The sequence below is a fragment of the Chelmon rostratus genome, chromosome 2 (assembly GCF_017976325.1).
Source record: "Chelmon rostratus isolate fCheRos1 chromosome 2, fCheRos1.pri, whole genome shotgun sequence".
Taxonomy (NCBI): Eukaryota; Metazoa; Chordata; class Actinopteri; order Chaetodontiformes; family Chaetodontidae; genus Chelmon; species Chelmon rostratus.
In genome coordinates, this window is record NC_055659.1 from 11,786,658 (window position 1) to 11,800,301 (window position 13,644).

The 13,644-nt window shown below is 41.3% G+C and overlaps 1 protein-coding gene across 1 annotated transcript; it reads left to right on the forward strand.

The window, feature by feature from the left end:
• Positions 1–222: 222 nt before the first annotated feature.
• On the forward strand, positions 223–11,411 carry soat2 (sterol O-acyltransferase 2). Its single transcript, XM_041959783.1, has 15 exons — positions 223–301; positions 729–787; positions 1,032–1,171; positions 1,302–1,355; positions 2,138–2,245; positions 2,945–3,227; positions 4,986–5,061; positions 5,902–5,986; positions 6,675–6,720; positions 7,016–7,145; positions 7,543–7,640; positions 9,181–9,279; positions 9,489–9,624; positions 10,050–10,195; positions 11,364–11,411. The coding sequence occupies exons 1-15, from the start codon at positions 223–225 to the stop codon at positions 11,409–11,411; spliced, it is 1,587 nt and encodes a 528-aa protein (XP_041815717.1).
• Positions 11,412–13,644: the final 2,233 nt, after the last annotated feature.

Here is a 13,644-nt window from a genome sequence, read left to right on the forward strand (position 1 = left end):
GCATTAGACCAGAAAACAACCGGCTAGACGGGCCAAACACAAACCAGGCAACATTAATAAACCACACATCACAAGACGATGCAGAAGCCTCAGTAGCTTTTGATTTCCATCATTCATCCTCGGGAAAGAAGGAGTGTGTGAGAGTAACCCACAACTCTGATATGCACAGGATTGTCCGCCTGAGTCCCAGCAGAACATAAGTGTCGTGGTCTGGTGGTTGCCATGACGACTGCAGAGCCACCCAACGGACTCCGGCTCCGAAACATCAAGGCCCCCCAGTCAGAGGAGATCTCCAGTCATGGTATGGTCAATGTGTGTTATTAGGTGGTTTTGTGTTCTACTGTGTTGCTTTGTTAGGAGTAGCTGCATATTTTGCTTTATTATTTACACACAGCCATAGCATTTAATATATACGGTATTTCTTTTGGAATATTTACCGTAGGGTTCCATGATAATGAAGAGTTACAACTTTTCAATAGGTTTGGGGATTAAAAATACATTTGATACATTCATTCATATAAAGCACATTAAACCATGGTTAAAATGATTTTGTTTATCTGAAATTTATATATGTAGGATTATTGCAGAAATATGTGCAAAGTCTGGGATTTCCATTTATGTCTTGACTTTTCTGCCTAGATTTTCACTGAATATTAATCCAGGTGCGATATGTGCAATGTATTGAGCTGGTTGATAAGCTTATGTAATTTATGTTGTTCTCTCTGCAGCTGGGGACCATAATAACATACAGGAAGATGATCTGAGACAGTGGCAGAAACATGCACAGGTAACCCACAACTCCACTGCAGCCACTAACCTGCCCAACAGTCCCTCCTCTGTCTTACTCGTATAGAAAAAGGAAACAGAAGCTAAAGCTGAGCAGAATAAATGCGTCACAGTGTGAAGTGATGTTTTAAAAGTGTGCAAAAGAGGTAACTTGTACAGCACTTAGAGCGTGCAGTGAACGAATGGAGAAGACTTTAAGTTGACAAAGCTAAAACAAGCATTTTCTCCTGTGTGTCCTCCTGTAGAAGGTGAAGGTGAAAGTCCTGGAGCAGGTCCAGGATCAGCTCAGTGATATACTAGACAAAGCTCTGACTGAGTCCGTCCAGCCCTTTACTCAAGTCCAGCCAACAGTTAATGGGAAGATGACTAAAAAACCGTCATCCAGGTGAGGAGGAGGGGTCGGCCACTTTTACTGGAACGCATAAAATTCCTTATTGATCTGGACGACAGATTTATCCTCTCTTTAACTGCTGTAAAATGTGTGTGTGTGTGTTTTTCTGTGGCATCTGTTTCAGATCTCAGAGAATGGATGATGGCAAAATTTTTATGCCCAGGCCGTCACTATTGGAGTAAGTATGACAGACTGGCAGTCTATTTTTAGTTAAGAGAATGGAGACATAGCAAGGTGCAGACCAGTGGGAACATCGATATAGGGCTGCCTCTAACGATCGTCATCATCATTGATAAATCAGACAGTTATTGCCTTCATTAATTGAAAATGGTGAGAAATAGTCATAATTTCTGAAAGCCCGGGAGACATCTTCAAATGTCTCTTTCAAATGTCTTCAAAATATTAATCTTAGAATCACAGGAGACAAAGAAAAGCAGCAAACATTTTACATTTTTAACTAAAATAGTTGCAGATTAATTTTCTGTTGGTCAACTAATCGATCAATATATATATATAAAGTTTCAGTCCTACTTGAATTCAAGTTCCTCAAAATGAATCAAGTATACACAGCCATATCGTTTTAGTTTCTCCTGCCTTCATCTTGATGGTGTCTTCACAAAATATAATTTTCCAAATACAGTATTTAAACTTAAACCCCTCTTGTGCGTTCTGTATTTATTCTAATTTAGATTTTTCTTGTAGTCTCTAGTGAACCTCATATCCCATCCTGATGAGGGCAAGACAGCTGAAATATAAATAGATGCATGTTGTATGCAACTTGCTAACTTGCTGTGGCACGATTGTGCACCGAGGTCAATAAGTACAGATGGTTCAGATCATTCCACAGGGGTGTTTGTGTGTATTAGAGATCAATAACCCTCTAAATAGCGCTACAGATAAGCAAATGAATTCAACATAGCTTTTTCAGTTTCTATGTTTGCGTCTCCTCCTCTTCATCAGTGAACTGTTCGAGATCAGCCACATCAGGACCATCTACCACATGTTCATAGCCGTGCTCCTCATCTTCTGTCTGAGCACGCTGGCCGTCGACTACATCGACCAGGGCAGGTCAGTGCGCCGTGTGTCTGTGGAAGCTCGAATGTTTACGACTCTGACGCATCTCAAACTCCGTGACCTTGAACTTACCCCGAGGCCTTCTTCTTCTCCCTCACGTCTTATCTTCTTTTTCTGCTAGCCGTGTCCCTCCCTCGCTCCTCCTCTCCCTGCCACTCTGCTCATCTGGCAGCAGAGCGATAGAGCAATCAATCCCTCTGAGTATTTCTGCTGCCGCTTTGGGCAGCTCGGTAATGATTTGGTTGCTGTTTGCAGAAACGGGGTTGTGAGTTTAATTCTTGTGTTTGGCACTGAGAGAAAGTGCCAGCGGGCAACTGTCCACTGTGTGCAAATGGATCAATGCATCCACCCTCAGTTAACATTGATTTTAATATGGGTAGGCTGATGAAATGAAAAATGATAATATCACACTTGCAAGTGGTTTTGTTGAATTAAACAAATCTTCATTCCTGCTACGAGTGGGTATTTAAAATCTGTTATCATTATCGCCAGAGGGCTCTTTTCAGGTGGGAGAAAGTAATGGGTAAATATCCAAAGCCAGACATGCCTTAATGTCATTAAAACCCTGTTTAAAGCTACAACACGCCACAGTTTTTTACAGTTAGTTTTCTGGAACTAAGTCTCCTCTTCATGATAAAATGTCCATTGTCTTTACGTAATAATTAGAATGTGTAATTCTTAATGTAATCTCAGGTTGGTCTTGGAGTTCGACCTGCTGTTCTTTGCCTTTGGGAAGCTGGGGACAGTCACCTGGGCCTGGGTTGTGATGTTCGCCTACACCCTGCTGGTTCCCTACTACACCCTGGTGTTCTGGGGCTCTTTGTACCACAGCATGCCCTCCAAGCTGGGGCTGTCTCTCGGCACGGGCCTGGTCCTGTCTGCAGTGCAGATGTACGTGCTGGGACAGTTCCCCATTCACGTGGTTGTGCACTACCAGCTGCCACCAGCCTCACGGTTCATTGTCATACTGGAACAGGTGAGTGCTTGTCTATGGAATAGCTGATTTTGTCAGGTGAATGGGCACAGAGCGCACTGAAATGTTATTTTTTCAGCTGCAAAATGTCCTCCTGAACACGTCTCGCTCAATTCTTTATGCTTTATCCTTATGAAAAATGTTCATGTTGTGTGTTTCTATTAAAAAATCAACATTGGCCCTCAAATTGTTAGATGTCTGTTTCACTCTCAAATATTGCTATTGGCCTAAAAAAAAAATCCAGTATTAGTTGACATCTGCCCCCAACTAGTCACGTGTGTGTGTGACATCACATCAGAGGGAAGTCAACAAACATAACAAATAAAGGTCAAAACTAGTGAACAGTATCTGAATCAGAATTAGCTTTACTGGCCAAGTATGCGGACACATACAATGAATCATTTTTCATTATTCAGTACAGATGTAACTGTAATTCTCTGTGATACAGACACCACCTTTAGCAACACCACCTGATGATGATGTTTTTGGATCACGGTCATGCCACACAGCAAGCAGGGGAACAGTTAGACTGTGGAGGAAACAGTCTTTCATGATAAAGATGTGATATGATATTTTGATGTATGCAAACAAATGGCACCATGGTTATATGGTGCAGGATCAGAAGAAGCTGTTAACACACATGATGATTAGAGCTCAGTAAAACAGCGATAGCAAGCTTAAATCATGTCCCGTGAGACAGTTACCAGAACTAACGTTGGGAATTATGTAAGATTGTAAAGGCCACGTAGTACACTTGTATGAACATGATAGGTAACCAAACAACGATGGATTATGACACAAAACAGCTGACATGAGCGCTTCCTTAGTGAAATCAGTTTTTACAGTTCCGAGTTACGTCACTCTTCTCTTAATAACTCCTGCAGTACGATTCAAGTGTTTTTATTGCAGCTTGAACATAAAAACCCATCAGAATAAATCCCACAAGTTCTTATTAGGAACGACCTGACCTAGAAACACCCTGTGCTGTAACATTATATTTGTCGGTAATCCAAATTCTGGACGCAGCAGGAACATTGTGATAAGGAAAGCCTGCTGGACAGAGATGGGAGGCTTCCAGCTGGTCTGGTGCCAAAAGAGACAGCAGATCTCAGCGTAGCCAACCTTTGGACATCACGGACCTGCACCATAATACCTCCTCATCCTCTTTATGACGCTGGCCCCGGTCTCCCAAAACTTACTGCTTAGATCATTTCAGCTGCGTTCAGTGGAGTGAGATAATCCCAGCGCTCAGATGCTTTTGGGAAACCGGGTCCTGATCCTCATCTGTCCTGCGTCCAATCAGTCTATTTGTAATTCTGATGCTGCCCGCACCCTTTATAAACTGCATTGCATTGATTTTTGGTGCATAATTGAACGTGTTTCACTCACTGAAAGTGTAAGTGGTTCCCTGCTGTATGTAGATTGATGGTGCATCATGTCTGAACTGCGTTTTATGACAGACTAAAAACAAAAACACTTCTCCAAATGTGCTTCTGTCTGCTCTGCCATGCCACACAGTTCCCCTTTGTTGTGATGCCTCCTGATCAATTGCAGAAGAAGTAAGCAAACAACCAAATAATATATCACTGTGTCAATATATACTGTGCAGACACAAAAAGCGTGAGATCAAGGCCATAAAGATGTCGCTTGTTCATGTCAGACATCCTGCCGATTCGTGTAATAAAGACAGACAACGCAGACACAGCTATCATCGATACACTGTGCTCCACTTCACATAATAACTGTGTCAATTTTCCACAGATTCGATTCCTGATGAAGAGCTACTCGTTCATAAGAGAAACGGCTCCTGTTGTCGTGAAGAATACACCAAAGGAAGGTACTGTACTGTATTGTATTGATGTCAGGTGTATTTACTCCTCAGGCAGTATAATTACTCACGGTGACACTCCCAGACAGCCGAGAAAAATGACTAAAAGAAAAAGCTGCCACCTAATGATTCATGCTGAAGTTCCTGCTAACAATGAATGAACCCACATACAATAAATAAGATCAAGTGTGTGCATCCCCATGAGATCCTGCTGTAAAAGTCTGTTAGTGGTGAAGAATGTGTCTCCTTTTACTATAAACTCATAGTAATAAACATGAATGCGTACTGCAGTAAAATATCACCAGAAGAAAACTCTGCAGTCTGCATAAAGGATGCCTTTATAGAAGAGTCCATTTCCTGCCATTGTTTGAATGCGGCTGAAGTTCCTCGTTCAACGCAGATTAATGTTTCTGTTCAACGCAATTTGCACAAAAAAGCACTGTTTTACCATTAATAAAAAGTTGAAGCTGGACTTTAGCACAGCTAATAATTCAGCAAAAGAGATTAGAGGCTTAAATGCCGACAACTGGACATAATGGCTTAACGATTTTGTGATAAACTCGCTGTCGTTGAGTTTTAAAGACAGCCATTTGTTTTCAGGTCCCTGCATTAAGGCACAGTAAGGCGTTCGAAAAGGAAGTTAATGGCTGGTATTGTGCCACATAATGAAACAAGAAGAATGAAATGGGAAGCTTATGTCTGAACCACAGATCTTATTTAACATGTTTAAAAAAATAATTTAAGGCAGCTTTTGAGGGATAAAAGCAATTTCATTGGCAGATCTTAGGACTTAAAAGTGGACCCCTGCACTCTGGTGGTCATAATTATTAAACTGTCTCTGCTTTTCAGGAGAAAGTCCCAGATTTCCAACTTTATCCAGCTATCTGTACTTCCTCTTCTGCCCAACGCTCATCTACAGGGAATCATATCCTCGGTAAGACGTGCTACAACAACTTAAATGATCTTTTTAATTACTTGACACCACAGAAACAGAGATCATATCACACTACTCTCAATTTAAGTTGGTGAAGTTTTCCATGCAAGGATGACTGAAAATGAAAAGCAGCTGCTCACTTTGTGTCGCAGTTGCTGGCTTGAACTGTCCCTTTTTATTTGGACCAGCTTAAATTAATTGCATTGATCCAACTGATTTACATTCAGCAAGCAGAAAAAAATAATTTCCCATTCCCATAAATGTACTTACTGTGAACACATGTTGTAAGTCAAGCATTGACCTTGGTTCACTTTTTCTCGTGTTCTTGAGTGTACTTGAAGTGTAAAAATTGCTAAATTGGCATAATTTTTTCCAAACTTTAAGTATACTTTAAGTCCACCAGTGAAAATCAGGATGAGCATTCAAAACACACTTGCAGTACAATTGTATTATATCACCAGTGTGTCGGAAATACACATAAATATACTTCAAATGACATAAAATGAAAGTACATTTTAATTAAGCATGCTAATGGTTTATTGCAAAAAAAAAGAGTCAAACATACTTAATTAAGCACCAAACATAAACGTGTACTTGTAATGACTTTCTTAACAAATATTTAGAAAACAGTAGAGTATATTTATAATAAGTGTACTACTTTTTGACCTGGGCTGTCTGCTCATTGCAGGAATTCCCACATCAGATGGAAATATGTTGGCGTCACGCTCGGTATGGTAAGATTAAACTCCTTCCTTTATATGAGCTGTTCATCTGAAGTAGAAGGTCTATGCAGTGAGGTTACTGACCTAGAAAGCGTCTGAGCTGGAAGTGGCTTGTAGCATTTGAGCATTGTGTTATAAGGTGAAGCAATCATAAACTAGGTGCCTAATAGCTTTAATCTTTGATAACTCAGATAACACCACTCTAGCTCTCTACTGCTGATTCTCAAGTGTGCTCTCGCTTTTATTTCCTCTTCCTGGATTCCCATTGTAACTTTTTTTTTTTTACATTTTAACGCTCAATTTGCAGATCTTGGGATCCCTATTTTACGGCTACTTCATCCTGGTCCGCCTCTGCGTGCCCCTCTTCAGATCTGAGATCCGCCAGCCTTTTAGTAAACGAACAATGGTTCTGGCTGTGTTCAACTCAATATTACCAGGTACTGTACGCTTTCCTCTCTACTGACATGGAGCTTATTTCTCTGGAAGGCTTTTGAGCCTATTAAGAGGAAGTCAGGAGTAAAACAAACATGAAGTGCTTCTCACCTCTATTATCTCCTATCTGTGTGAATCAGCACTAGTTAATATATCACTTAAGATGGTAATAGGGAAAATGAGTCTCTAGTGTTTTTAAGTCTGTGATAAGATTAAAGATGCTATTATGCAATCAGATACAGGTATCAAAGACCGGCGTGTTTATTACTCTCTTTAAGTGAAAAGCTTTTCAGTAAGTGTTGATATAAGAGCATCAGTGACAAGTCTTATGAGAGAGCTGGGAGCGATGCCCAGAATGAAAGTGTTCCTCATAACCTTCCTCTCTCTGTGTGTCTGTCTCAGGTATTATGCTCCTGCTGTTGTGTTTCTTTGCCTTCCTGCACTGCTGGCTCAACCTCTTCGGGGAGCTGCTGTGTTTTGCTGACAGGATGTTTTACAAGGTGTGTGGTATGGCTCCTTCTGCGTGGCATCGCTTCTGCTGCGAACACGTTACATTCAGATACGCCTGCTTTTCCAGACGGGAAAGCGTTTGATTAATGACAAGCGAAATTACAGCTGGGTGGCCCGATGCTCCCAAAACAGTTTAACTTTTCCATCCATTATGCTCTGTTGATTCAGTTTGCTCTTGAACAAGAGACAAAACCCTGACTTAGGCTGTCGGCCACTTCCCCTCACGTTTCGCGTGCATGTGACTCGCTGCTTTGACCTGTGTTCCTGCAAGTCCTGCAAGGTGTGATTGAATTCAAATTGACAGACTGATTTAGGTCTAAAAATAACGTGGAGGAGGGCCAATTCTATCTTGGTCCTCCACCTCAATGCACACAATGCAACGCACATCGATCAACTTCACTGTATCTGTTCCAGTGTTTGCAATGTTGACATTAAAATAATAATGAAGTTTGCTGGAGAAGGATTTCTTTGTTCACTTTTTTTCTGAACGAAGATTTTAAAGTGTTAATTTGATTTGATTTGATTTTCATGTCTGTGCCTTAAATATGGAAGCCAGAGACCGTTAGCTTGGGCTAGCTACCCTGAATCTCCCCTGAGATCAAAAGCCCACCTACAAGTACCTGTAAATCTCACAAATGACACTGTATATAGAAAAAACAGGATGCAAAAATGACAGTTTGTGGTTTTAGGGGGAGCTATAGCTGATCTGTAGCTGTTTCTAAACACAACAACAAGCTTTTCAGTGAGCCAAAGCAAAGACACCACGAAGTGCTGCGTGTACTGCAAATCCCCCTAAAACCACAAATTGTCGTTTTTACATCCCAGTTTGTGGCCAAATTAAACAAACAAGGTATAACATGTTAATGACTGGGCTTTACAGGCATTGGTAGGTAGATTATTTTAACTTTGGATAGAGCTAGGATAGCTGTTCCCCCCTGCTTCTGGTCTTTATGCTAGGCTAAGCTAATGGCCTCCTGGCATCAGCTCCGTGCTTCATGCACAGAAATGAGAGTGATATCAATCTTCTCCTCTTAATCTCATAAAGGAAGCAAATAAGAGTATTTTCTGAAAATGTTAAACTACTCCTTTCAAGCAGCAGTTTTCTGAAGCTCTCTTTTGCTGTATTCTTATTTGCTTGTGATGATAACGTGGCCATGCTGTTTCCTTTAAATCTGCTGTAGGTGCTTTATTGCTCTAATTGCATGCACCTGTTCCAGGCTGGACTATGAAGGCATAAGATGAAATCTTTCGTGCTTGTAATTCTGCATTTTAAACAAATAAATATACGGCAGATGAGATCTTCAAAACATTACCTCTAACTTTGAGTCTACTACAGTAACTGGGAGCTCTTTATGCTACAAACCCTAAAACTCTAGTTGAGTTTTAAGACCACATTTAATTTAACATCAGGGGACAAGGTCATACAGGTTTGGCTCCCACCAGCATGACTTAAAAAAGGTCCCCGAACTGAAGTGACCCTTCTGTTTTTGATCCCCACGCTCATTTTACTCCCCTCTGTTGATTTTCCAGGACTGGTGGAACTCCACATCTTTCGCCAACTACTACCGTACCTGGAACGTGGTGGTGCATGACTGGCTCTATTACTACGGATACAGAGACTTCCTCCGGGTGAGCAGTGTGCAAACCCAGCAATCTAAAATGACATAAATAACAACAAAAGGAAAAGCAATAATGTCCCAGCGGCTGTATCTCCAAAGCAGCACGTCACCCCATGATGCGTGTGTAGTAGTTTGACAGTCGTCCTGAAATTCTACTGACACAGATTCCCCATTGAACCAGCCTGACCCCTGAACTCTGTGCCTCTCTGATCCCTGCAGCTGTCGAACAGGAAATTCCGAACAGCTGCTATGCTCTCCGTGTTCATCGTCTCTGCTGTCGTCCACGAGTACGCCTTGTCCATGGGCCTCGGCTTCTTCTATCCCGTCATGTTCTGCCTCTTTGCCATCTTGGGAGGTGAGGGTCACACTCATTATCTCCACGGCGATATGAGCAGAAGTTACCGGTGTCCGGCGCTCTGACCTGGCAGCTGAAAAGCATTTGATAACACACTTGCCTTTTCAAAGGGCCTCATTACCTTTGCTGAAGTTAAAACACTGTCTCTGGATCGTCTGTCCATAGCTTGTTAAAAATATGTAAATGTCCTGTTCTACATTCTGGACTGCGCCGTCTGTAATCATTCAATCGAACATGCATTTAGCAGCCGTCTTCAGAGGACGGCTCTCATTATATTTACAGAACTTATGTCCTTTTCCTCTGGGACTCATTAAGAAGTCATCTGGCAAATTATTTTCACACTCTTGCCCTTGTTCATACTAGCAGCCTCGCACCTCAACAATTAAACTGTTCTAACAACACTCCCCCATGTCGCCCTCTCTTAGTGGTGTTCAACTTCACCATGAACGACAAGCGACAGAGCCCTGTGTTCAACATCATCATGTGGGCGTGTCTCTTCCTGGGTCAGGGCGTCCAGGTGTGTCTGTACTGCCAGGAGTGGTACGCCCAGATACACTGCCCTCGGACAGGGGTATGTACTCCACCTCCACGTGAGCTGCTAATAAGGAGCAATGCCATCATCAGACTTGTGCATGTTTAATTCGTTTCTTCCGATGTGGATGATTCTACTTGTCTTTTTTTGATGACATCAGACCTGCAGATTCTGCTGCAGCTTCTTTCCAGGCTTACTGACAAGCAGACATTGTTATATTTTATAGCAACAAAGAAACAAAACGTGCTTTCTGTCAGGTTTTATTAAACTGCAGTTTTCTTGCCTGCATCTGTGACACAAGCAGGGGATTTGTCTGTAATAAAATCAATAAAGCCTGACAGAAAGTGACATTTGTGACCCTTTTTTGCAGCAGGCGTACGTAATTACACTGTTCGATTCTTTGAGCGATTTATTTCGGTGTTTGAAGGCTTGAACGAGGCTTGTGTTTGAGCTCAGCGAGAAGCTGCGCGACTGAGAACAAAACATGAAAAACCTTTAAATCCTTTGAATAGGCAGAGCTGCAGACACACGATGAGATACCGTGTGCGAGGATTTTAAAAGAATCGGCAGTTTGTTTGCAGTGTGCGGCACTACAGTGACATCATTACACAGAACCTCCTGACACACTTCAATGGAAAGTAGGTCAGCAGGTGAACGAACCTGAAATACAAATAACATTATGACTAAAAGCCAAGAACAACAACTCATGGATATGTACAACACAAGAACATTACATGGCTGATGTGCTTAAACTTGTTCTTAAAGAGAAAACAAACCCAACTTACACACACAAGTAGGAGAGACATACATGTTGAGTAACGGACAAAAATCTGACATGTATTTAACCCTTAAAAAGCCGCCGTCCAACCCCAAGAGTTTAATAAAGTCACAGATGTGAAGGATTTGCCTGACAGATGGGCGCAGATGTACTTAACATACTTATACCACTATGAACTACTACATCTCTGTGTATCCCCAGCTAAGGCATCCTCTAAAGCCATCATTCACACACACAATGGCTTAACACAGATCACCACCGCCTAAAAATAGACATGGCATCCGTAAAATGAGATTACGTGATAATGAGTGGATGTAAAATCAAACAAATGAAATGTATAAAAGCATTACAGATGATGTTGCTAGAAGGAGGAGGAGCAGCAGCACCGTATGAAGGCTTCAACCCTGTTCTTCAACTCTCTCTCAACAGAATAGTTTCCTGGAGCTGGTGACGCCTCGGTCGTGGTCCTGCAGATGAGGCGGACGCTCTGCTCGAGAGGTGAACGATGAACGGACGGCGGTGTGAAAATCAGGATGGACTGAACATAGGAGAGAGGAAGGAACTTGAAATGTAAATATATGAGGTTTTCTGTTTTTAGTGACGATTTCTTTGGGTCAAGTGTCTTTACGTCGTCAGGTGTGATGATATCGATGCATCACTGGTCTATCACATCTGATTTATTTAACGTGTTTATTTGTGCTGATAGTATGCTCTCTTTAAAAAATTTTTTTATGGACTGATTTTTGTTTTGCCAGCCGCTGACTGATAATTGGAACATTAGCAAACTGTGTCACATAAATCATCAAGTGGCTTGTTTACCGACGAAGAAAGGTTTTTATCAAGTTTGGAGTTTTGAGATAATATGTGCACAGATTAAACAAACAAGGTACAACATCAGTGAGCTGGTAGGCAGATTCTTGACCTCTGGACAGGCTAGCTGTTTCCCCCTGTTGCCAGTCTTTATGCTAAGATAGGCTAATTGCCCCCTTGACTCACACAGAAAGGCAAAAACATGTGCTGCATTTATCTTGATTTCTTTACCTCCCTGAACATAATCTTTTGAATTATTAAATATATTTAAATGTTGTAAGATGAACCCAGAGAAGTGTATTGTTTGTAAATAAAATGTGTAATTGCATTTTTATCTCTGCTATATTTATAGTAAAGCAACGTCACAAAACCTGAAACAGGAGTGTTTTTATTCTCATCTTGTAGCAGCCACGTGTCTTTGCTTTTTGATAGTTGTAGTAGATGTTTCACAGAAAATGGATGGAATCAGAGGCAGCCTTGAACAGGCCTCGCCACGGTGACGGCACCGGGCAGGCCTGCAGCGTTGCGTGTTTAGTGTTGCCTTGGTTGACATTCAGCTGGCAGCGATTGGTTGGGACAGCAGGTACGTTGACCAACCAACGACAGGCAGCGCAGCGTCTTATCGGTTTGCCACAAAGCCTCTGTTTGTCTGCCTGCCACGTCCCTCCCTTCCTCATAGAGGAAGAGGAGGATTAACATCGGTACAGTGTTTGCATTAGTGATGTAATGCTCTGTAAACTGATATACTGTAATACCACAGAGCTCAGAGGGCCACAGCAGTTTTAGTGGCAGCCTCAGTGGTAGAATTGCATATATTTGCATCTTTTGACATAGTTTATCAAATTCTATGCTTGAAAATAAAATCTGTTTCTTGTATTTTAATTTTTACATTGTGTTTGACGTCCTTTTTCTCTTTAGCTTTCTTCTGACACACATGGAAGTTGCTGCAACACATTTCTTTGATGGATGCAGTTGTCCATGTCAGCCATTAATGAGCCAACCTCTCCTTCCTCTCCACATTGCTGAAACAAATATAAATCTTTTCATGTCTCCTCATGAAAGCTGAATTTGGCCTCTGAAACAAATGACATAAATCACAATATAAAGTTGTTTTTGCAAACTGTTGCCTTTTTACACACCCAGCAGGAACAGAACAGCACTGTAATTCATTTGGAGTTGTTTTTCTGACCGGCTGACGAACGTAAATCCAATATGCTTCTTTATCTCTGGTTTCCACCAACTTCTGAGAATAATAAATAATGAAATATCCAGACTTTTAGCTGCTTAAAGCTCCATTGTGTTCACCAGCACACAGTGGCTTCTTTGCTGAAACAAGGTTGATGAGAGGTGAGTGAACCAAAACAAGCTGAAGGACGCTTAAACGCTCTATAGAGCTGAATCATCTGTGGGTTTGTCACTAAGAGTAACGGTTTTAACATATAGTGACTTGATCCTTTGTTAATATAAAGATACAGATAATGGCAGCATTAATCTATCTTTGCATGTTTTTTTTTTTTTTTTTTTGATGCACTGCTGCATTGGCAGATTTCAGCTACAGCATGAAATTGATCAGCCAGCACCATGTCAGGGAGATACTGAGTAATTTATTAATTGTGGCTGCAAATGTGATGCACTCTGACATCATCAACGGACCAATTACACAATAAATGAATACAATAAAAGCTCTCATATGAGATCTCATATGTATTCAGCATGTACTGCCAGTTTAAATGTAGGAACATTTATATGACTTTCTCCAGCATGAGCCATATAAAATTTATTATTTGGATTGCATGAGTACTTCTTCTGTAACAAAATAAGTCAAACGTTCTGCCTGTTTACCTCTAAAGCTGCAAGACAAAGTGTTGAGAGAAAACTTGAACTGAAATACAAACCTCCG